The sequence below is a fragment of the Cupressus sempervirens genome, chromosome 11, assembly GCF_028749045.1.
Source record: "Cupressus sempervirens isolate cs-2001-9-10 chromosome 11, ASM2874904v1, whole genome shotgun sequence".
NCBI classification, from domain to species: domain Eukaryota; kingdom Viridiplantae; phylum Streptophyta; class Pinopsida; order Cupressales; family Cupressaceae; genus Cupressus; species Cupressus sempervirens.
This window is the reverse complement of record NC_143128.1, coordinates 593,866,380-593,891,609: the sequence shown is the minus strand read 5'-3', so window position 1 is coordinate 593,891,609 and position 25,230 is coordinate 593,866,380. Positions and strand designations below refer to the sequence as shown.

At 37.0% G+C, this 25,230-nt stretch overlaps 1 protein-coding gene and 1 long non-coding RNA gene across 3 annotated transcripts in view; both read right to left on the bottom strand.

The window, feature by feature from the left end:
• Window positions 1-2,655: 2,655 nt before the first annotated feature.
• Window positions 2,656-3,027, bottom strand: LOC149531062 (uncharacterized). Its single transcript, XR_016358671.1, has 2 exons — window positions 2,894-3,027; window positions 2,656-2,794 (listed from the first exon to the last, which is right to left on the bottom strand). It is a non-coding gene; the product is annotated as an uncharacterized LOC149531062 (long non-coding RNA).
• Window positions 3,028-4,339: 1,312 nt separating this feature from the next.
• LOC149531060 (NADP-dependent alkenal double bond reductase P2-like) overlaps window positions 4,340-25,230 on the bottom strand; it is a 155,528-nt gene continuing 134,637 nt past the window's right edge. For both annotated transcript variants that reach the window (XM_089809714.1, XM_089809715.1), the window contains one exon: window positions 4,340-4,875. In XM_089809714.1, coding sequence (XP_089665840.1) covers window positions 4,500-4,875 — 376 coding nt within the window. In that variant the 3' untranslated portion in view covers window positions 4,340-4,499. The remainder of the gene's footprint in view (window positions 4,876-25,230) is intronic.

Sequence of the window (25,230 nt, the reverse complement as noted above, 5' to 3'; positions counted from 1 at the left end):
CAAAAGAGAAAAAACCAATGATATCTCTTTGTGTTGTACATCTAATTTGCACATAAGAGTGGATTAACTACACAGGAAAGTGGAGTATTTGCTGGGTATTGGAAAAAAAATCTCAAAACAAATAGTTAAACTTTAATTGGGGGTAAATTTTAACAGATTCAACTTTCAAGCTCTTTTTTATTTAGCTTTTAAAATTTATTATTTTCCAAATGTTCCAATCTAATTGAATTTTTATTTCAAAGTGAAGCCATCTTTTAGAGAATATTAGACAAGAACCGAGAGCAAAAGCATCCAAAAAAGGAAGAGAAATAAACATGGGAAAACAACTTTCCAATATATTAAAAACATAACTCCCTTCCAATAATATTTCAAAATTAAATGCTAATATTTTTTATTAAGATGCATAAGTATATGCTAATTCATTTATAAATAAATATAACATATACACCAAGTAAAAATGTAAACAAATTATTTTTGAAGAATGAGTCTTTATATATCTATTTTTTTAAATTAAATTTAAAAGTTTAGATTAAAATATAAAATATCTTGATAGAATATATAAAATTAGTAAAATCAAATAATTAAATTCAAAACAAAAACAAAAGTACTACCAATAGCTCTTGTTTTAAATTGAGAACTAATAGCTCAAATCAAAACTACTAATTTGTCAAAATCTATACTAATATTTGTAAACAAATCAATGGAAAGAATTTAAAATTTTATCAAGCAAAAAATTATTCATGGTCTTGGGTTTGAAAATAAAACGCATTCCTTTGAGCATCTCATGGTTAAATACAATGAAAAGAAGGAAATCCTAAAAATCATATAGACTTTTTCTATGCACATTACAATGTCAGAGAAAATAAAGACTTGTACCCATCCTATGTCGCTGAAGGTATTAGAGGAATGACTCCCAAACGCAGTAGAAAAAATTGCAATTTATGCTGAAGATATTAAAAATTTCAAATCAAAAGTTACATTAGTAAAAGTACTATGATACCAATGAGCAAGTGACTTCAACAACTAGCAAATGCATGGATTGGATGAACCGTTAAGATAATAATGATTACAATTTTTAATACATAAAAACAAGAGATTTTGCATCATTTTATCTCAAACAATCTCTTTTGTACCTCTCTTGAGTTCATTAGGTTTACTTACGTTCCTCGTGAATGGAACAGAGTTGCTGATTGTTTGGCCAAATGGGCTTCTGGTCATGCTCTGGGCTGGAATATTATGGATAGGGGGCAACTTCCCTTTGAGATGGTGCAAGAATTTGATGAACTTGATGCTCAGGATAGAGCTCCTTGTTGAACTCTCATTGTTGTAATCCTTTCTGTCTTAATAAATTTTTACCCCTCTTTTTCCATTTTTTTCAATAAGCAAAAAAATAACTGATAAAGAAAAATAAAATTGTTATTCGATAGAATCCTAGGTTGGGTGCCTTTTTTTTCAAATTTTCTTTTGAATCAAACTTTGTCCAAACTCTTCATCAAAGACTACTACATGCTCCCCCTCACCTAGGTTTGTATGCTTCAGTGCTGGACTTCTTTCAACCTAGGAAGAACCCTCAGTCTACGTCTTGTATCTGGTTTTCTTTTCTCTTTTGTTTGCTTTTCTATCCACTGTTTAGCAGTTTGTTGGTTCTTTGCTTTTTGTTCTGTAAATTTTCAGTCCCATAGACCCTTGTTGGTCTCTAGTTGGACATTAATAAATTTTATCTTATCATCACCAAAATAGGATCAATGCACAGTCCTTATCAAGTTAATCAGATCTTTTCACACATGATCGTCGTGTCCTTTAAGAACACTTACCAAAAACTCCTTAGCCTTCAGTGTTGTCGTTTGAGCATCATTAGCCTTCCAACAAAACAATTCGCAATCTCTTGATTTGGATCAGACCATGTTCTAGGTTTGGCCCATGACCCAAAATTAGCTCTTTCAAAGATTGTGGAGGGCGATTTCTATGAAACTGTGTTGTGTAGTTGATCATGGTGACCAACGGGCATTTTGACAAACACTTGATTTGTTTTATCTTATTTTAGAGTGTGATCCTTACATATGTGGGTGAACCCCTTCCAAGTTGAGAGTGATGATGGTTCCATGCGAATGGAGTTTGTATCCTGCCTATGGTTTGTATGAGTCGCTAGCCTAAATATATGCTCTTAATCTTTTTAAGGACTTCTCTAAGACTACATCTTTAGAGTGATTTGACCATTTGGAATTCAATCAAATAGATCATAGTATGTCTCTCATGCTTGTGGTTCATACTTATGTTCTTCTTTGATTGATGGCCCGATATTTTCTTTCTTCTATAATAATTACTCCTTTGGTGTATGCCACGAATGAATGGGTGAATATCAGGTAACCATGAGCTTCGAAGGCTCTATTAATTTTCTCACCTTGAGTGACCAGAATGGTTCCTTTTCCTGTTAAAGTTTTGTTTCTACTGAAGATACAAACCGAGTATCAGTTTGAGGAACGGAGGATATACATATGATGCGAACATCTAAACAGAAAAACCCAAAGCCAAGTTCACTGTAGATTCAACCTCAAGGAGAAGAAATTCATTACAAAATAATTCATCCAGAAGGATACAAGGAGTAAAAAATATTCCCTCAAGTCATAACAACACCACATAATTTTTAAATCAGAATTTCCTATTGATTCCAATTTTTTTCTCTAAATTTCATGCAAACTCCACATAGGATAGAAAAGAATCCCACATATACACCTTTCTAAAAGTATCCATCGCGTTCTCCAAGAAAATGCAATGCTGGAGTAGATGATGAAAACTGAGAATACAGGTTGCAAATGATGAGAAGATTGTGAAAAGAGTGAAAATAAAATTAGTGTTCTAACTTAATTCACAGGTAGATGGAAGAAACATTTACCTGATTCCTACCAATCTTCAGAAAGCAGCCAAACAACGAAAGAGTTTCTGAACAGTAAAGACTCAGCCGATTGTCTTAGTTTTAAGTGCAGGCCAACTCCCACCATTTAATATGATCAGATGGTTCTAGAAAACTGCCTTGAATTTCAGCCTTGGTAGAGGAAGTAGAAAGTTCTTCAAGACAGTTTGTTAAATAAAAAAATATGATACGGTCTATTTATTGAATTGAAAATTAATTCTTATTGAAGAATTTGTAAAAGATTTTCAAGATAGTGTCAGATTGGTTGGTATATATTTATTTTGATGTTATCACTAGTCATAACTTTCAAAGTAATTTTTTATTTTTGTGAACAAAAAATTAGAAGTCACACACTAATGTAGCACATATTAGCCAATAAGATTCCAGATAAATAAGTCATTTTGAATTGTGAAAATTACATTATATATTGCAGCTATATAGATACAAAAAGTTGTTATAAAATAAAATGTTTTGATTGGATAATTAAATTGAATAGTTGCATTTCAATGAATGTTATAGTATCTTGCCTATGGCAGAAACTAATAAATATATAGGCTTTCATATTATCGTGTTCATTTAGTACAATTATATGTCAATTGGTCCCATTTATTTTTAAAACTTTGCATTATAACTTTTAATAATTAATCATTAGTAAAGAATATTTTATTAATAGTTAATATCTTGAGCCAATAAGCTTAGACCACTTAATCAACTAATGAAGTCTGCTAATAACAAGTCCAGGTGCACTGCCAAAAATAGCAACAAGGGCACCCTAAAACTGAGTCAACTGACGAATGAGTCAATCACTCTACATACCGTGAGTCCGAGTGCCCCTGCCAGATATAGCAACTCCTCAACAATGACTTACTATGAATACTAAGTCTCTGAATAACTCCTCCAGTCAATGATACTAAATTTCGGCACTGCCACCAAGCAGTTCAAGCACCCTACTAAAAGATAGAAACCCTAACAGTCCTGAAATAGACACTTAACTATAGATAGTAAGTGTGCCAAATTAATCTAAATAAACAGCAATCCTGAACATTCTTGACCTTTGGAGGCGAAATTGGCCTTTGGTTCTGCCAATAGAGAACCTCTGACCATCTAAATTAGCTTATGCGAGCCAAAGATAGGTTAATCGATACTACAACACAAGATAAGCTAAAATTACGGCATCACTAATCACAACCTTATAGTCACCTTTGAGTTTCCACCTACTCATTGAGCTTTTCACGGTACTAGTGCTAGAAATAGTACTTTGATAAGCTTTAAAATACCTTCAACAATTTGATAACAGCAGTGACACTTCTTATTGACTGAACTCCAAGCTTCACATTTTCATTTAGACAGACAAAAGGTTACATGGCCTTGAAAATGGGCGCACAGTAAATCAAACTTTGTTCAAAAACAGATCCAAGACAGCAATAATTGCAACAATACCAATTATATTTGTACTAATTAATGAATCCACCTCAAATAAATTTAAAAAAGGATGATAAATTGCAGAATTTTAATGTACCCCACAGGATGGCAGGACCATGCTTATCAATAATTAGGCAAGATCACTGTTTTGAGTACAAATTGAAAACTATGCATGAAGGCGAACAATTTTCTTGCCAACATTGTGGCCTTGAAATAAACCAACAAATGCAGAGGGTACACTTTCCAGACCATCAGAAATGTCTTCAAGAGATTCTATTTTGCCTTCAATAAGATAACCTCTAGTTTTCTCAATAAATTCAGGAAATGAAATCAAGTAATCAGCTGCAAGGAACCCCTGCATTTTTATACGTTGGTAGACCAACTTCATGAGGTCTATTACACCTTCTGGCCTGTCTCTGTTATATTGTGAAATGGCTCCACAGACAGCAATTCGGCCATGGACATTCATATTTTCTAGTACAGCTTCAAGCATGTCTCCACCAACATTCTCAAAGTATATATCTATTCCTCTTGGAAAACACCTAATAAATGCCAAGCAAACCTTATTCATCATTCTTTTGGTAAAGCTTGTAAAATTATAAGCTCCATAAATGTTCATAAGAAGAAAATTATACATTAACTGTTTGAAATGATCTGCAAATAAAAAGGAACTCCAATATACATATTTGTCAGCCTTCAAAGACGTGACACATGCATGTGAATGGCTATGGAAACTACTTGACATGATATCATACTGTTTAAGACTTTGTCCAAGAAAACTTGGCTTTCTTTTTTGGTCATTTAAGTGAGGGATTGGGGCCCTCACCTTGGATATTTATATATAAAAAATCAAATTGATTACAACGGGAAACCTCCCATACAGTGGAAAGGATGAGCAGAGATTACAATATAATAAGAAAAAGCATGTATTATTTTGCTTGACAGTTGCAGACTAAACCTATTCCCTTGCACCACTTTCTAATTGGCTTAAGAGTTTACAAATAATCCATACACAACCATGATAACCCATACAATTGTATTACTGACAACAGCATATTTTATCAAGCAAGCACATAAGAAGAAACACAAATTAACTACAGAGCCCTTAATTCCTTGTAGTAAAAAAATCTATACCAAAGACAGAAAAAGGCTAAACGAGACTGCTACAATCTGGCCCATAGGATCCATCCTCCATCTTTGCCAATGCCACTCACTTGGCCAAGAATTTTATTTTTTTCAGCTTTATCAAAGTTGAATTTCTCTTGTTGAGGAGTAGATCCCTCCATTCATAGCAGCTTGAGAATATTAAGTCTGTGGTTGTGAGTAGATTTCCCCAATACATGGCAATATAATTCTGCATTGCAGCCACCTTCCTTATGAGGTCTTCCATCCACTTTTCAATGTTCCTCATGGAACTGATCAAAGCAAGTCAACAAAACTCAAACCCCATCACAAGGAGAGATAAGAGTCTTTCCACAATGGCATTATCAACTACCCCATCCAAGCAAACTCTGAATTTGTCCCAGACAAAGTACTTTCCAAAACTCTAGTGAGCTCGTTATCTCCCATCAACATGAGCATATTCTCTAAATACATAGAGATCTCAAAACTTACCCAATTCTTAGCAGCCCCTACTACAAAATCCCTCTCCAGGATTTCTTCCTGCAAAAAAGAAACATTCTGTACTCTTGTTGCAATGATATCATCCCTATTCTTACAATGGGATTCAACAACAAAGTAGCCTCCATGACACACTATAGGAAACCAAGGTTGGAGACTTGAGTTGTGTGACTCAAGAGAGTTCCATAATTTACATATAATGAGACAAATGTGAGCAACAATGATTGCAAGGTGCTCCAATGTTAATTACTTATGATCCAATAACCAACACTTGGCTGGCATCAAAAATTTGATAAACATTATTATATAGATCTGACCCACCTTGAAATATCATCATCAAGCATTTAAGTCTCTGACTAGTCAACATTCCTATTTGATAAATAATCTGGCACCTCATATCCTTCCATATGGCTATAACAATGTTGAACCAAATAATTAGGAATTCTATCTAGAATAGCCCCATTGAGTCTCCTTCAATTACAATATTATTTAAGTTGCAAGATTTGACCAGTTGGAAACCAAGGAGAGTGTTTTTACCTTTGCTTTGTTATTGGTTGCTGATTGTAATATTGTTGCTGCCCTTTGTTGTGGCCTCACAACGCACGCCCCATTTTGAGTAACAAAATGGGGAGCCCCTAGTTTCAAAATTCCCTATGAGGCATCTAGTCCGAAGCCTCGATCATTTTGGACCCTCCCCTGGGTCTAGGTCAAACCCCAATCTTTGATTGGGAAGGGTCAGGCGGTCAGACACAGGTAAGAAAATCAAGTTTAGGACTTTCTTGTGCTTAAAGTGTGCACAACGATCCCCTAAGGTCCCCCAAGGGCCTATGTAAGACCCCACCTTGCTTGCACAAGGCATAATGCGTACCTTCTGAAGGTGCGCATGTGCGCTAGTGCACAGCTGGGCACTTTGCCATTTCCAAAGCAAATTAGCGCACTAGCGCACCTTGGAAGGTGTGCTAGTGCGCAAAACTGGCTTTTGTGGGGAAAACTCCACTGTCTTGTCTATTTTGACTGATATTGACCCAATTTTTGTCAATCTAAGTCTTGTGGAGTCCTCCTTTCGATTTTTCAACATAAGATGATTAATGTTTGCTTCTACGTGCAGATAAATTGACATCCTCATTATCCATAGCACAAAAAAATCTGTTGTATTGCATGTGCATGGTATTGGATAACTTGTCGGGGTCATAACTTTTGACCTAGAGCTAGGAATTCAAAACCATTTACACCATTGGAAAGAAGAACTAAAAATCTAATTTTAGTCCCTAAAATAACGAGCCTTCGACTTCCCAATTTTAGGGACCGATGAAAGTTTCAGTTTGAAATTTTGAGCTGAAGACATCCGAAAAAGCCAATTAAAAAGGCTTTGAAAAGCTTGTTTAAAATATATATGAAAAAGTTTCAAAAACTTTGATTGTTTTAGATAATCTGGATCACCTGGCCTCTGGCCGGGAAGGATTGGGCATGTTGGATACAATTGATTAATTGTGTGTTGTCTTTGATGTTACACAAATGTCATATCATTGTCAGTTAGTACATGCCGAGCTCACTCGGGCAATGAAGACAGTTTTTCATGTCTACCAAGCGTTCCTATGCAGAAGACAGTGTCTACCGAGTTCACTCAGGCGTCAAAGGAATTCATGCAAAAAAAGAGTGTTAACCGAGCTCACTCAGTTAATGAAGGAAAATTGGATGGAATCAATGTTGGCCAAGCTCACTCGATTACCAAAGGATTTTTGCAAATTCTCAGTGTTAACCGAGCTTTTGTTGGTTAACACAGGAAATCGCTTCTGAGTTAGTTTCTAACGAGTTGGGTTGGCTAACGAAAGATTTTCTTATTTTGGCATATTAAGCTTAATTTATTTATCTATTGGTTCTAGCCGACTATGGTGATGAATATTAGTTATTCTAAATTGTATTTGAGCCGACTTGACAATATGAAAGGCATAAGTAAAAGGTCAAGTTGTGGTTTCAAAGTGTGTGTGCAAGTTGTAATGAATGAATTGCAAGAGATGAAGAGAGGAAGCGAATTTGAAGGATATGCAAAATATCCTAGTGGAGCAGAAAAGCTATATTTGATCAGGAAGGATTAAGTTCAATCCAGAACAGGGATCTGTAATCAGCAATTCAGTTGCATATCAATCAAGTCATTTCATTGTTACTCTCTAACCATTGTAGTAGTGATCTAAATCTCTTAACAAAGTTGGTTTAACAACCATTTGTAAATCCTCTAACAAGGTGGCAATTCTATTGAATTGTTTCAAGGCCTCTCACAAGGCCACTCCTAACAGGGTGATTAAATCTTTTAATAGGGTCACACCTAACAGTGTGTTTTGTAACCTTTAACAAGGTTGGCTCCTAACAGGGCTCACTTCAGAAGAGTGAAAAACAATAACTAGTTACAATTGGTGGTTTTTCCCAAATTGGGTTTCCACGTTAAATCTTGGTGTCATATGTGTTCATGTTATTTCTTTCATGCTTGCAATTAAGATTAAGTAATCATTGACAATATCTTGTGATCGGTAAAGTTAAAGAACATTCAGTATTTATCGAGTTACAGCAATTTATGTGTTTACCAAGCATTAGCAGTATTCAGTTTTAGATTTGTAATGACATCTAAGGGATCTAGGATTTATTTTAGTAGTAACTGATTCACCCCTCCCCTCTCAGTTACTCTTATATTTCCAACAATTGGTATCAGAGCTTTTAGTGCTTGCAAAGAAGATTTCAAGGACCTAAGCTAAAGATCAAGATGTCTTACAAAATAAAGATTCCAAAACTCAACAGAGACAATTTTGCAGCATGGCAAGGACTCATGAGGTTACATCTAGCTACTATCAGTGATTCAAGTTGCAAGTATCTTGATGCTAAATATAAAACTCCCACTGGAACATTGTCAGTTGAAGACATTGTTGAGAAAAAAAATCATAATATCATGATGATTGATATTGCATCTGCTCTCAGTTATGCTGAATTTGATGAGGTAAAAGATTGTAAAACTACTTATGAGGTGGAACAAACTGAAAGATATCTATGGAGGAGATGACAATGTAAGAAGAGCCAAGGCAGAAAATCTCAGAGGACAATTTGACCAAATGAGAATGAGAGAAGATGAAAACATTGCAAAATATGTGAAAAGAATCAAAGCAAGTGTAAGTGCAATCAAAGCATCTGAAAGAGACATTAAAGATGAAATTGTTGTGAGTAAGGTACTCAAAACTCTTCTTCCTATCTATGCAATTAGAGTATCTGTTATTCAAGAAATGAGATATGATCCAAATAACAAACTGAACTTGGATGCTCTAGTTCGAAGGTTGACATCTTTTGAACTAGATAACTATGATAACTATGTTCCTGTTTCCAAGAATATTGAGTCTGCATTTGAAGCCAAACTCTCACTCAAAGAAAAGAGCAAAAAATCAAAGGCAAATCAATTAGGAAGTGAGGAAGAAACTGAAGAAAGTTCTAATAGTGATCTTGAAATCGTTGAAGCCCTACTTGCAAAGAAATACTCCAAAAGCAGAGGAAAATACAAAGGTAAAATCCATCTAATCTATTTTTCTTGTGAAGAAATTGGTCATATTGCTGCCAGGTGTCCAAACAAAGAAAGCAAGGATGAGAAGAAATCCCACAAGTACAAAGGCAAGAAGGAATTCAAAGGTCACAAAACCTACAAGGACAAACGTAAGAAAACTTGTTTCACAGCTAAAGATTCTGATAACAGTGAAGATGAAATGGTGTATATTGTTGGAAAAGATGAATCTGATGATGAAGAAGATAAGATGGCACTTATTTCTTATATTAGGAAAAATGATACATGGATTATTGACAGTGGATGCTCACACCATATGACTGAAGATAAAACAAAATTTGAACATTTGAATACTATGATGGAGGCAATGTAAGGTTTGGAAACAATGAACCTTGTTGCATAAAAAGAAAAGGTTGTATCTTATTAACCAATGAACTTGTATTTGATAATGCCTATTGGGTTGAAAGACTAAAGCATAATCTACTGAGTGTGGCACAATTGAACAACATTGGATTCAAGGTAGAATTCATGAATGGAAAGGCAAAACTGTTGAATGACAAAGAAAATCTGGTTGGATCAGGCAAGCAAACAAAAGGTAATCTAGTTTATCTTGACCTTGGTGAATGCTCATGTTTTATTGCTCAAGTAGAAGAAAGTTCGTTATGGCACAGAAGACTATGTCATGTAAATTTTGATAATCTGATCAAGATAAGCAAACATAAAAGAGTAAGAGGTATTCCTAGTTTGAAGAAACCTGATGTTGGTTTGTGCAAAAATTGCCAAATTGGTAAAATGGGAAAGACTAGTTTTAAGAGAAAAAACTATCAGTCAGAAGAAGTCTTGGAAATTGTGCATACTGATTTATGTGGATCCATTGGAATAGAAAGTTATAGTGGAGAAAAATTATTCATTCTTTTTGTGGATGACTATTCTAGAATGATGCTTGTGATATATCTAAAAGAAAAATCAGAAGCCTCTGAGAAATTCAAATGGTATCTGGCAAGAGTGGAATAAGAAACTGGAAAGAAATTGAAGTGTTTAAGATCAAACAAAGGTGGTGAATTCATCTCCAATGAGTTCAATAATTTTTGCATTGAAAGAGGAATCAAAAGACGAGTATCAGCCCTTGGTACACCTCAGCAAAATGGAATTTCTAAAAGAAGAAATAGATCCATCATAGATTGTGCAAGAACACTAATGATTGAAAAGAATGTTGCTATCAAATACTGGAAGGAAGCTATCAGCACTGCAGTTCATACCTTGAACCGAGTTCAACTAAAGAAGGACTACAATTACTTGAAAGTATTTGGCAGCAAATATCATATCTTGAAAGAATCTAGGAAAGGCAAATTTGATGTAAAAAGTGATGAAGGCATATTTCTAGGATACTCCTGCAGAAGTAAAGCATACAAATGTTTGAATTTGACCACTCATAATATAATAGAAAGTGCGCATGTAAGAATTGATGAGTTTGCAGAAAGGAGTGAAAAAGAAAGCAAAAAGAGTCAAAGGATTATAGAAGATTCGTCTACTATGAACCTAATACCTTGTCAAATCTATTTGAGAGAAAGGAGACTTCATCTCCCGAGCTCCCCAAATCTCCAACGGTTACTGAATTGTAGGAAGTGCAAACCAAGTCACAAGGACCTGAGTCACATTTAGAAGCCACCGAGCTAGTTCAAACCGAGTCTAAAGGACCCGAGCCACAGATAGAAGGACATGAGCTTGAAGTTGAGGTTCAGAATGACGACAGAGGAATTCATCCTAAGCCCAAAGAACCTATGCTAGCAAGATATGTCATAAGGCATCATGCACCTAATCAGATCATTGGAGACAAATCAGATGGAACAATGACAATAATCAAATTTAAAAGTACATGTTTACTTGCTAAATTTGAACCTAGAAATGTCAAAGATGCTCTAGAAAATGAAAGGTGGATTGAGGCTATGAATGAAGAGATAGAACAAATAGAGAAGAATAATACTTGGACTCTTGTTCCTAGGCCTAAGAATAAATATGTAATTGGCACAAAATGGGTATTCAGAAATAAGCTGAATGAAGATGGAAAAGTTTCTAGAGACAAAGCAAGATTGGTATGTAAAGGCTATTCTCAAGAAGGTATTGATTATGGTGAAAATTTTTCCCCTGTTGCAAGATTAGAAGGTGTTAGGACTCTACTTGCATATGCAACGCACAGAGGATTCAAAGTATATCAGATGGATGTTAAATCTGCATTCTTGAATGGAATTCTTGATGAGGAAATCTATATTGAACAGCCAAAAAGTTTTGTAGATCCTAACAAAAGAGACATGTTCTGCAAATTACACAAAGCACTGTATGGTCTCAAACAAACTCCCAGAGCCTGGTATGCAAGACTGCATAACTATTTGATACAAATTGGTTTTCAAAGAACAGATGATAACAATAGTCCGTAAATCAAGGAAGGACTAGATAAGACAATTGTGTTGGTAGAAATATTTGTTGATGATGCCCTATTTACAGGAAATGATGACTTATGCAAAGCATTTTCAGAAGAAATGAGTAAAGAATTTGAAATGTTCATGTTTAGTGAGATAAAATTCTTTGTTGGATTGCAGATTCAACAGAACAAAAATGGTATCTATATCACTCAATCTAAGTATATCAAGGAGATACTAAAGAAGTTTGGAATGGAAGATTCAAGACCAGTTGGAACTCCCATGTCTACTAGACATAAGCTTACCAAAAATGATGATTCTAAAGAAGTAGATTAGACCTTATACAGATCAATGATTGAAAAATTATAGTATGTAGTACATACAAGACCTGACATTACCCTAGTAGTTGGAATAGTGGCAAGATTCTCAGCAAATCCCAATAAAAACCATATGATGACAATTAAAACAATCATGAGATATCTGAAAGGCACTAAAGATTATGGCCTATGGTACAAACTTGGAGTAATCTGGACTTAAAGGTGTTTACCAATGTTGATTGGGCAAGAAGTCTTGATGAAAGAAAAAGCACAAGTGGTGGAGCATTCTTTCTTGGTAAAAGACTAGTATCTTGGACAAGCAAGAAGCAAAACTGCACATCTCAATCAACAGCTGAAGCTGAGTATGTGGCAGCAACAATCAATTGTTCCGACATTGTTTGGTTCAAACAATTGTTGGAAGGAATGAAGGTAGAAATCAAAGAGCCAGTAGTCATATATTGTGTTAACACCAGTGCAATCAACATATCAAAGAATCCAGTGATGCATTCCAAAACAAAGCACATTGCTATAAAATATCACTTCTTAAGGGCCCATTTGGTGAGCGGAATAGGAATACGTATTCCAAAAATTTTGAATTCCTTGTTTGGATGCACCAAAATGAAATTGGAATACGAAGTAAAATAGGAATACGTATTCCAATTTTGGCCCAAAAAAGGGGTTTTGCAATTCCACCCAAATAGGTGTTATTGGAATACGTATTCCTATTCCACTTTTTTTAATTTTAGAAAACATAAATTTTGGAGTCCGCAAATTCCCATCAAATATTGGCTGAACCAAACGGAGAATAGGAATACATAGCCCCATTTTCTATTCCAGAATACATATTCTAGATTACGTATTCCAAAATACGTATTCCTATTCCGCTCGCCAAACGAGCCCTAAGAGAATTATTGCAGGATAAAGAAGTTGGATTGAAATATGTGAATACAAAAAAACAGATTGTAATCATATTCACCAAACCATTACCTAAGGATGCATTCTTGTATCTAAGAGGTAAGCTAGGGGTCGTTCCCCTGTTTGAAGTTCACTAAATAAAGTTTAGCGATGCATCAACAAGCACTAAGTTGAAGATCAATCAGTTGATGCAATATTGACAAAGGCACATTGCAAATGAATCAGTACTCAAGGTACATTGATACTAAACAGAATTGTTTTCTTTGGCATGTGTTGTCAAAAAGGGATAAGTGTATTGTCACATCTCTCTGAAATTTTTGTTAGTTTATAGAGGGAGAAGTTCTCTAAGGTAAGAAACCAAATAGGGAGAAGTTTTCTGACAGAGAGAGAAAGTTGATGAAAGAGCTCATGCTGACAGAAGGGAATCCTATTTTCAAAATTTCATTGCGCTATGACACGTGTTGCCATCAATGCCAAAGAGGGAGATTGTTGGATGCAATTGATTAATTGTGTGTTGTCTTTGATGATACACAAATGTCATATCATTGTCAGTCAGTACATGTCGAGCTCACTCGGGCAGTGAAGACAGTTTTCCATGTCTGCTGAGCGTTCCTATGCAGAAGACAATGTCTACCTAGTTCACTCAAGCGTCAAAAGAATTCATGCACCAAAAGAGTGTTAACCGATCTCACTCGATTTATGAAGAAAAGTTGGATGGAATCAGTGTTGACTAAGCTCACTTAGTTACCAAAGGATTTTTGCAACTTCGCAGTGTTAACCGAGCTTCTGTTGGTTAACACAGGAAATCGCTTCTGAGTTAGTTTCTACTGAGCTAGGTCGGCTAACAAAGGATTTTATTTTGGCATATTAAGCTTAATTGATTTATCTATTGGTTCTAGCCGACTATGGTGATGAATATTAGTTATTCTAAATTGTATTTGAGCCGACTTGACAATATGAAAGGTATAAGTAAAAGGTCAACTTGTGGTTTCAAAGTGTGTGTGCAAGTTGTAATGAATGAATTGCAAGAGATGAAGAGAGGAAGCGAATTTGAGGGATAAGCAAAATATCCTAGTGGAGCATAAAAGCTATATTTGATCAAGAAGGATTAAGTTCAATCCAAAATAGAGATCTGTAATCAGCAATTAAGTTGCTTATCAATCATGTCATTTCATTGTTTTTAAGCATTGTAGCAGTGATCTAAATTTCTTAACAGAGTTGGTTTAACAGCCATTATAAATCCTCTAACAAAGTGGCAATTCTATTGAATTGTTTCAAAACCTCTAACAAGGTCACTCCTAACAAAGGTGATTAAATCCTTTAACAAGGTCACACCTAACATTTTTTTTGTAACCTTTAACAAGGTTGGCTCCTAACAGGGCTCACTTCAGAAGAGTGAAAAACAATAAGTAATTAGAATTGATAATTTTCCCAAATTGGGTTTCCACGTTAAATCTTGTTGTCATATGTGTTCATGTTATTTCTTTCATGCTTACAATTAAGATTAAGTAATCACCGACAATATCTTGTGATCTACAAAGATAAAGCACATTCAGTATTTACCGAGTTACAGCAATTTATATGTATTTACCAAGCATTAGCAATATTCAGTTTTCAGATTTGTAATGACATCTAAGGAATCTAGGATTTATTTTAGTAGTAACTGATTCACCCCTCCCCTCTCAATTACTCCTCTTATATTTCCAACAGGGCAGTCGTAGAGAAGAAAAAATCAAAGAAAAGACTTCACAGTGCACGAAGATGTGCCTAACACAAAGGTGCGCAAGTGCGCATAACATGAAGGTGTGGAGCATAATGTGCAAGAGCATAGATTATCATAGCATCTTCATTATCAATAGCAATGGAGATCTCACCTAAGCTAGTAACCTTCCCTTCAAAGGAGTCACACGTAAGTTTTGATTCATGAAGTACACTGAAGATCAAAGATAGAGGTTGGACACATGAACCAGAACAAGTTCCTCATCTTATGAAACTATTAATGATAAGATTCAACACATATACTTTGGGAGTTCAGATAGAAGAAGCAAAATGGGTTCAAGTCTATGACAATTTTGGGATATAAAGAGGGTATAAATCATCAAAAAGGGAAAAATAAGTACACAAGAGTGCTCCTAGACCTTGTTTGAGAAAAACCTAGAAACCGTTTTCAAAATAGAGGACTTTGATTTTTTGGTGAATTGAGCACCTTGCACAAATTTTCTGAAGGTACGCTATTCACAAAGGTGCGCCGACAATTTTGAAGAAGTAACATTGCGCCAACAGTTAACTACCAGTTCCTAATTTAGAGCTTTCCATGCACTAGAAACGTACTCTGACAGCAGTTCAACTCGTAGAAACATCCAGAGAAGGTCAAGCTTCCATTTTTAGAGCTTCCAATGACTCTCAGATCCTCTTGCAACTTCCTTCTTCTTATCTACTTCTTCTTTCATTGTTTTAAGTCATGTAAAGGCTCATACACCCATTAATTGATATAAACAAGCGTGGAGACCTACTTAGCACCATTTGGAGAGTCAGTTTGTATATAATTAGATTTATTTTGGTAGTTTTTAGCATGTGTTTACATTTTAAGAGCTTTCACTCTCAACACAAAAAGAGATGTTTTCTTATAAATACATGAATGTAATATGTACTCCAGACTGTTATTTTGATACAATAATATATGCTATTGGTGCTCTCATTCTGAGTGTAGTTATTCTTGTCAAAGTGTGTTATTTTTTGAATGCATGTTCATGAATAATAATGAAGCCAATGGTTTTGTTGTGTTGATTTGATTGTGTGATCTTTTAGTTCTGGTGTTTGCCTCATGTTAACAAATTTCATTGACGTACAGAGTTAGACAAAAGATCACCCATTGTTCCTGTATAGCTTGTTGTCTCGCATGAGCGCACTTTTTGTGGCTTTATGATTTGATGAGAAGTGAAACATCTTTCAGTTATTACTAAGTTCTCATTGATGATTGCATCAGTGGAATTGAAGAAGCTCTACTCCTATTTTCATTGGTTTCCTACCTGATCTTTTCAACGATTTAACTCATAGACATGATGTTACCATGGTTTATGTCTGTCAGAAATTTCCCTTTCAAGTTATTTGCTTTAATCTCTTGTTACCTTATCTTTGTTATTTGCTTTGCTAACACTTGGTTAAAATAGGAATTCATGTAGTTGTATTGATAAATTGCATTCATCATAAAACAGAAAATACTAAAAAATATATCTTTTTTGTGGTTACTTTTCAAAATAGCAAATCAAACATCTTATCCGAAATTGGTTCGAAACAGCAAAGGCCTCCTCATGAACATACACATTTATCTTCAATTGAGTGGATTCCAGTAGGTCGCAAGATAGCTCGGAACATCCCAGATTAGCTTTTTCAAGAGAGGAGTTCGAAAGGACTCCTACCGTTAAACATCATGCAAAACAACAGCTCAACACACTTTTGATCACCTTACCTAAAGAATCTCAAATAACACAACCTGCTTCAAATGGCCCCAAATTTCCTTGAGATATATCATCAAAGTTCATTTTTCATTGGAAGCAATCAACTAATGAATAAATTGGATAAAATAACCCATGAACAAGAAAAAAAAGAAAACTTAGCAATTTTTAAAATGATTTTAATGGTAACCTTTTTAACTATTTATTTAATACTTTGAGTTGATTCCTATTTGTTTTGGCATCAACCAAGTATGTATCTTAGTTATAAAATGTTGAGGCCTAACTTGGTGGACTCAGACTCAATAGTCCGTGAGGAGACTTGCCAAGCCTTTATGCACTACATGGTATAATCTATTTATTGCAAGTTTGGATGTTGACCATGAAGTTCTTTATGATACAATACATTTAGACATATACACATCTCCAAGTGAAGGTGCATTGGTAATATATGATATATCCCCATGCTTGATCATAATAATAAAACCTAGGGATATAAAATTTGAACAATGTGTTAAATATGGGAAGAATATTTCATTTGAGTTTCCACAAGGGAGATTTCATACACCAAATTGGTCTTCACCTTGTTTATGCCTTGAATAACACCCATATTAATTCAAATAACAATGGAAAAAAGGACACCCAAATGTAAGCAAGATGGTACTATGAAGTAGTTTTAGACAACCTGATCAATCCATGTCTCCTTTTCTATTCAAAATGGATAAAAGATAATACAAGGCTTAAGTTCGCCAAAGGTGGCAATCCTACTTCATAAACAATTCGAACAAGGGCCATATGGGGCATACTATCTCGTTGTCGAATTGCATTCATGACCTACAATCCATGAAGTGTTAAAACAGGAGAATGGGGGAACTATGGACTCAAATTCGAAGACAAGTTGATGGTAGGAAAAGTATAAGATAGTAATTGAAAAATTAGTGTAAAAATGGAATATGTAAAAACTATAAGCTACTAAACTTGTGCATTCAAAAATGCGAATATCAGTATGTTATAATATTCAATGTGATGTTTAAGTTGAAGACTCAAAGTACAATGGGACAATGCATCAGTGGTCTAATCATGTTATTCCTGCCAAAACATCATGAAAAAGTCCTAATTGTTGGACCTATTAGACCTTTCTAGTTAAAGTTCCTCCAAATGGACACCATCCAACACTAGTGCTTCATCCACATCACTCTATGATGATTTCTATATGCCAAAATTTCATTATCTTGTTCGAGTCTAATACATAACCTATTATGGTCAATTAATACAAGCCATTTTGAATAGTTATAAGATTCTCCACTCTCCTAGAGTATTTTTGTTGCTCTTCATACAATGAAAAAAGTTTTATGTTGACCAATGTTTACCGCCTACAATAAATTGGATCAATGCATACTATAGTAACAAGATATAAGACATAACACAAAAATACATGTAATGCTTCAGGAACCAGATATATATTTCATTAATGCTACAATGCTTCAAATACATCATACGTCAATACACAAGATAGATAGCAATGACCAATACTCAATGAATCCTATATCCCAACAGAGAGTGTACATTTGATCCCGAAGGGGTGCGACCCAACTGTCGCGACATCAAAGAACGCCCTTTGGTTACTAACACACACCCTTAACACATGTTTTACTAATCCTGATGGCATAACACACTTTTTCCAACATCACCCCCCCCCCCCCCCCCCCAAAAAAAAAAAAAAAAAGTTGTATTCGGACGACATACAAAAATAGAGACGATGTTACTATATATAATACATCAAAACATAAGCTAGGAGGAAGGAGGGTGCATCCCTAGAGGTGTTGATGTCGAACGCTGCAACTCGTGCACCTATTGGGTCTGCTTCTTTAAATCCTCCTCATCCTACATCTAGATCTCTAGTGTTGTCTTCATCATCTCTGCAATGTTCCCAAGTTCCATCTCCTTCGCTTCAGACTCCTCTAGCAGACTCTTCCCTTGCTTCACTATCTCAAGTTGGGCTATGAATGTTGTTCTCTCTAACTCTTTATCCTGCTTTACTGCCTTAAGTTGAGTGATGAGCACTGCACGTTCCGACTCCCAGGCTGACTGTCATGTAGCCAAGTTCTCTTCCACTGCAACTAATTGGGTAGTTGTCTCCTCCCAAGACCTCTCTCCTACTACCTGATCTACCTTACTCCGTTGCAGAGCATAGTAGGTGTCTCGGTACACCTACACTATCTCATGAGTAAGGGTCTCCACTTGGCATTACACTATCAACTATCCAACAATTTAATCCTATCTCATCTCGAGAGTCTCTATGTCAAGCTATCCTCGTGCCTTGAAGCATGCAATGAATGCAGTTAGACAACCTAATCTCATAAGCAAGAGAACATGCTCCAACTCTTGAACTACCCCCTAGAGTGCTTGTGTCTTAGCAAAGATCGCCACCTAGTGACCTCGAGTCACTACATCTGCTAAGTAGGCCTCAATGTCCTCTCCCATGTCCTTGGATGACCCTAATGCTAGTTTCTCACGTGTGCCCATCATCATATTTATTGCCTCCAACATCATCTAAGCACTAGCAATTAGAGGTGGTTGCTCACCGCAAGGGTGGGGTGGCTCTCTCCATCCAAAACTGTGGGAGATACAATAAGTTCCCTGACCTCCACCTTGGGTACCTCCCTCCTAGGTGAGAGAATGTTAAATGCCAGTGCCACTGGTATTTTGTTGAATCTTTGGCCCAAATAAGCACTTAATTCGTGTGTTGTATGTGCCCGGTCGATATCCTCTCTAGTTGGGCTGACTAGTAATGCGACATCCACTATGACAACAACGTCTAACCCAATCATATCTAACCGAACTTGTGGCTCCTCCTGGCTATCGTGTGTCTGCTCCTACTCGAGTAGTCCCATCGCCTCTTCTGACAAAACCCTGGTTGGTGAGGTGTGGGACTCTCTCTCCGGTGCAAGAATGGTCTCAAGTATAATTATTGCCTCAAGAATGGTTGTTGGCTCAAGAATTATCATGGGTTCTCTCTGCCATTACTACAGTCAAATTCATGTCAATAGGTCTCCAAATCTGTCTGAAAGAAGGAATCTGTGTATTCCCAGTGGTGGTCAAATGAATTCTTGTGGAGAGGAGGTTGTGGGAACAATAGTGGCATCGTCATGATTACCTCAACCTCCTCATCCTCCATCTATATGTTGTCCCCCTAATCTGTGTTATTGGCACTTTTAGATGAGGTGTCATGTCTATCACTGTCTGTGTTCCCGTGCTCAGATCTTGAGTCCACCTCTTGTCTACGTTGCTTGTGCCCTGACATGGCCTTTTGTCCACTTAGTGTGTCTAAACGGCACCAACACATAATGGGAGGTTCTCCTAGCGCTAAGGGTTTTGGTTTGATCTCAAGCCTATCAATTGGGATCAATCTTGCTGTCACATCTAGAAATAGTCCAATAGCATAGTGCGGCATATAAAATGTTTTATGCTGCAACGTCATAAATTCATACATACACTCTGAAAGCAATGTCACCCATTCATATACCCTTCCTGTCATAATCCCGTTCATCAATGCCACCTGCGGAAATGAGATGTCTGAAGCACGGCTGGACCCTATAAGTCTTCTCTTAACCAAGTCCATAATGCAGTGCCACAATCCCTCTCTAATGTTTGATTTCTTCAGCCCTCTTCCTCTGGAAGTTCGCGTCAAAGCTTTCTTTTTTGCGTCAAATAGGTATCTACATACCATGTTTACAAGCAACTCCTTTGCCTCCTGTTTTCTTTTCTTTTCTTTTAATTCAATAGTTTTGCCCCCTTTCGCATTTTTGGGTATGTTGAATAGTCTGGTAAAAGCATGCGCCTTGAAGGAGATTTCTACATCATGGCCTAGACAGGAAAAGGTGCTTGTTTTTTAGTGCCTCTCATGGTTAAATATCATTATCCTTAAGGAACCTCAAATCTTTAATGCAGAAAACTGGCATTTCTATCACCCATCTACCTCTACTTTCCTTATGTTGCCCTTCACCAGGTCATTGTTTGGAGTTTCTTGCGACCATTTCTAGTACTCTAAGCCATTCAACCCTTCAAATAGTACGTTATGAGGCATTACATAAGATGTTGCAGGCCTATGTACTTTTGGTTGTACCTTCTTTTTTCCTATGTCTATCCATCCTACAACCTTCACTTCTGAAGGTAGTACTTGGGTATTCTTGGACATGGTGTTGCTTGAACTTGAACCGCTGGCCTATGTCTACAGTTTGGCTTTCCACAGTCGCTTGTCCATAACAGTTTTCTCTTTGGTCTTTTGTGTAGTTGAGAGAAAGGAAGAAAAACAATTAGGGCTTACCTGTACGCTTGCGACTCATAGCTATGTTTGCAATTGGTACAAGTCCCCTTCTCCCGACTTGTTTGAAACCTGTCTCTTCCTTGTAACCACTTGGTGTTCCTCTTACTCACCAATGAAATAGCTATAAAAATGCAAATTTTGGGCGCTAACCACTGTCTCCATATGCTTTAAGCCCCATATGGTGTGACCTGGTGTGCCGATGACTGTTACACGATGTGTGAGGACTTGTAGTTGAATTGTGATTGCACCACTACCTGAGCATACGGCCATCATTGCTTTCTATTGTACAGCATCAATCAGCCCCCTACATTTTGTAGTCAATCCCCTTTGCACTTACAAATTTGTAATTGATCTGCAATATGGTGTATCCTTATGTACCACTAGACTTCTTTCACCAATTGTTTCCACCTATTGTGCACTGTATGCCCGATGTTGAGCCTCCATGTTGTCATACATTGACTTTATTGGTGTATCATGTCACTTTGTTGAAACCGTACGAAAGTTATTCTTATAACCCAAGCTATGGCCGTACATCATATAGTGGTACTGTTGTCTTTTGTCTCCTTTCTTGTTGTCGTACAGTCGTCGTGTAGTGGTGCCTGGCTTGTTGTACAGCGCCGTCCGACTATCTTGGTGGTGCGCATATTGTCCAAATTCTCTCTAGGCGTCGTACATTATAGTGTGTCCCATTCCTCTTATTTTCTCATACCCCATTCCTCTTGTTTTTTCATACAATCGTGGTGTTCCAAGTATGTCGTACGGTATTATTATGCTCATAATGCTTCCCTTCGCCTCAATGACCATACGATTCCTTTGTTCGCCTTCCCAATATTGCGTATGTTCACCAATCATGTCATATGACACTTTCACATTACCATGCCATGCTCTATCATTGTCGTATGGTATTTTTATGCTATTTGTGGTCGTACAATGGTGTTTCCTTGAAGGCCTTCCGATCTTTTGAAGCACTTTGTCGTACGGTGACAATTTATGTCTTTGGACTTGCCCATGGTCATACAGTAGTCTTATGCATTATGCTTTATGGTGTCGTACGACCTCTATTAATTTGTAATTTTATTTTATTTGAATTTTTTCATTTTTTCATTTTTTTAAATTAATTCCTAAGTCTAAGTCATTTCTCTACCCTACACATGAGCCATTATCCCTCCGCCCTTCCTGCCTTCGATTGTAAATCTTGAGTTTCAAGTCATTGATCGGGTTGGCTATCTCTTTCCCATCCAAGGTCCACAACTTGACCACTCCATTATCACTGACTTTGCGTACCTTGTACGATCCAACCCACTTCACCTTGAACTTACCCGGTTTGATCCCATTGTGCCTATTATACTTTAGCATGAGTTGACCTGGTGTGAATTTAGTTAGCTTCAAGTGTTTATCACGCTGCACCTTATACCTAAGTTGAGATATTTTGATGGCCCACTGCACCATTAATCTTTATTCGTCGAGCTTGTTTAGATTGTACAACCTTTTTCTGAGACTCTCCATGTCACCCAACCTTTTCTTGATTGCTATCCTCAAGCTCGGCACCATGAACTCGACTGACACCACAACCTCCTGACCGTACATCAATTGGAACAAAGTGTGTCCCATCGTAACTTTATAAGTGGTGCAGTAGGCCCATAATGCAAATGGCATCTTGTCCTCTCCTTCGACTCCGTAGGACTTATAGATCATTAATACCAATATCTTATTCGTTAATTCAGCCTGCCCATTTGCTCTCGTGTAGTATGGGCTTGAAAAGGAAGGACAAATTTTGAACTCCATTGTAAGCAATCGGATGACATGATTTACAAAGTGTCCTCCCCAATCACCTGTTAACTAGATCGGAATGCCATACCTAGTAATGATTTGTTCATATATAAAACTTGTCGTATTGATTGTTGAGTTGTCTAGTAGGGCTCATGCCTCTACCCGCTTCGTGAGATATTTTGTCACTATGACAATGTACCGACACCTTCGAGCTTTGCTTGCCTTCAGGGGTCCAACAAAGTCTAGCCCCCATCATTCAAAAAGTTCTTGCATGTGAAGGTTTAAGCGGCATAAAGTCTCTCTTCAGTGGCTTTCCCACCCTCTGGCAAGTTTCACATCCCACGACCCATTACCTAGCATCGTTGTGCAAGGTAGGCAACCACAGTCCTACCAGAAGTATCTTCCACGTTGTGTCAGGCTCTATGTCCCCATCTACGGGACCTTCATGTGCTTCTCTCAATACGCTTGACATTTCCTCTTCCATGACACAATGTCGAAGGACTTGGTCGGGTCCCATCTTATTCAGCAACCCGTTAATCAACTAAATGTTCAGCGCCTCAACACAAGCTTTGTCCTTTTTCTTGGTTGCATTTCCCTTGGGAACTGCCCTGTTGAAAGGTATTCTCCAATGCTTGAATACCAGGATGGAAGTACGGCAATCCGAAACAAGTGTGCATCCAAAAATTCGTCATTACTCCTTCAGGTGGTTCCCCTGACTTGATCCTTGACAGGTGGTCTGCACTCATGTGACTTCTTTTGGGTCGTACCACAATACTAAATGTAAACTATTGTAGGAGGAACCATCTACCCACACGCCCTAGAATAATCGACTTATTCACTAGGTACATCAAAGCCTAGTGATCTACATAGAAAATGAATAGAGGTGCCAGTACGTAATGTTGAAACTTCTATACGGCGTACACCATGCCAAGGGATTCCCTCTTTGTTTTACTATAGTTCTTTTTGTCTTTTGACAATAGTCTACTTGCAAAATAAATGGGGTGATCTAATTTATGGTCACCCGTTTGCACTAGTGTTGCCACGATTGCAAAGTTCGATGTATTCATGTGCACATGAAACTCCTTATCCCAATTCAAGTATGCGAGGATAGGTGCTCCTACCAATCTTGTCTTTAGTTCTCCTAATGCCTTATCTTGCTCCATTCCCCAAGTTTAGGGCTCTCCCTTCTGAGTCAGCCTGTCCAATGGGTAGGACACTTGAGCGAAATTTTTGATAAATCTTCTATTGTACCCAATGTGTCCCAAAAATGACTTCAGTCCGATCACGTATGTGGGAGGTTGCATCTCCACAATTACTCGGACCTTGTCTAGTTCCGTCTTCAAGCCTGTTTTGTACATAACGTGTTCCAGTAGTTTCCCTTAAGGCGCCATGAATTTGCAGTTTTCAGGGTTCGGTGCTAACCTTGCCCGTTGGCATCTCTCCATACACTCCCCGAGGGCTACCAGGTGTGTATCCTCCATGCTGATAATTGACCAATCATCTAGGAAAGCCTTAAAGTTCTTGATCTACAACTTTTCGAAGATGTGCAAAATGATTCTTTGGAATTTTGTTGGAGCATTGCACAGTCTGAAGGGCATCCAATTGTACGCATAGACTCCATCTTCTACTACAAAAGTCTTTTTTAACTTGCCTTCTTTTCTAATGGATATCTGGTTGTAGCCAGAAAATCCATCTATGAATGAATAGATCTCATGTCCAAGAACTTCCTCTAGAATTGAATGGTATCAGAAATGATCCTTAATGGTTACTGTGTTTAGGAAGCAGAAGTCCACACATCATTATCTGGTTGGCCTCCTTAAGTGAAATTACTATTAGAGACACCCATTCACTTGTCTATACACAGAATATGATGCCTACATCAAGCATTCTTGCAATCTCATCATTGATCCATGCTGCATAATTTTTGTTCATTCGATACAGTAGCTTCTGTACGGGTGCAACCCCTTGCATAAGTGGAATTCGATGGACACACAGTTCAGGTGGGCCCCCTTTTAGATTCTTATAAGTCCAGGAGAATACGTGCTTGTATTCCATAAATATCTTGAATGTCTCTACTTTCAACACAGGGTTCAAGTCATTGCCAACAAAAATGTTCTTTGGATTGGCTTCGTCCCCTAGGTTCATTGCCTTCACCGAAGGTTCTTCGTATTTGATGGGTTTTTCCTTGTCAAATGCATGTATTGGTGTTTCATCCATCCATGCCTCCCCTTCTTTATATTCCCCATATTTTGTTGGGAACGATTTCTTTTCATCCCCTTCATCTCCTTCATCCACCCCTAGCATGTTGCAACTCCACAATAGCTCATAGTCTTCCATTTGCCAATGGAAGAGTCCATTTAATGAATCCAGGTTATCATCGAAACATCCCTCCAGTTCTAGGATTCCCTCTTTATTAGATTTTATGCTTCTCTTCTCTTCATCATCTTCTTCTTCGAGTTCGAAATCGGACGAGGATGTCGAATTGTCACTCACCATCTATGTTCATAGATCAATTGTGAACTTCCAACCTCTTCTCTCCATTGA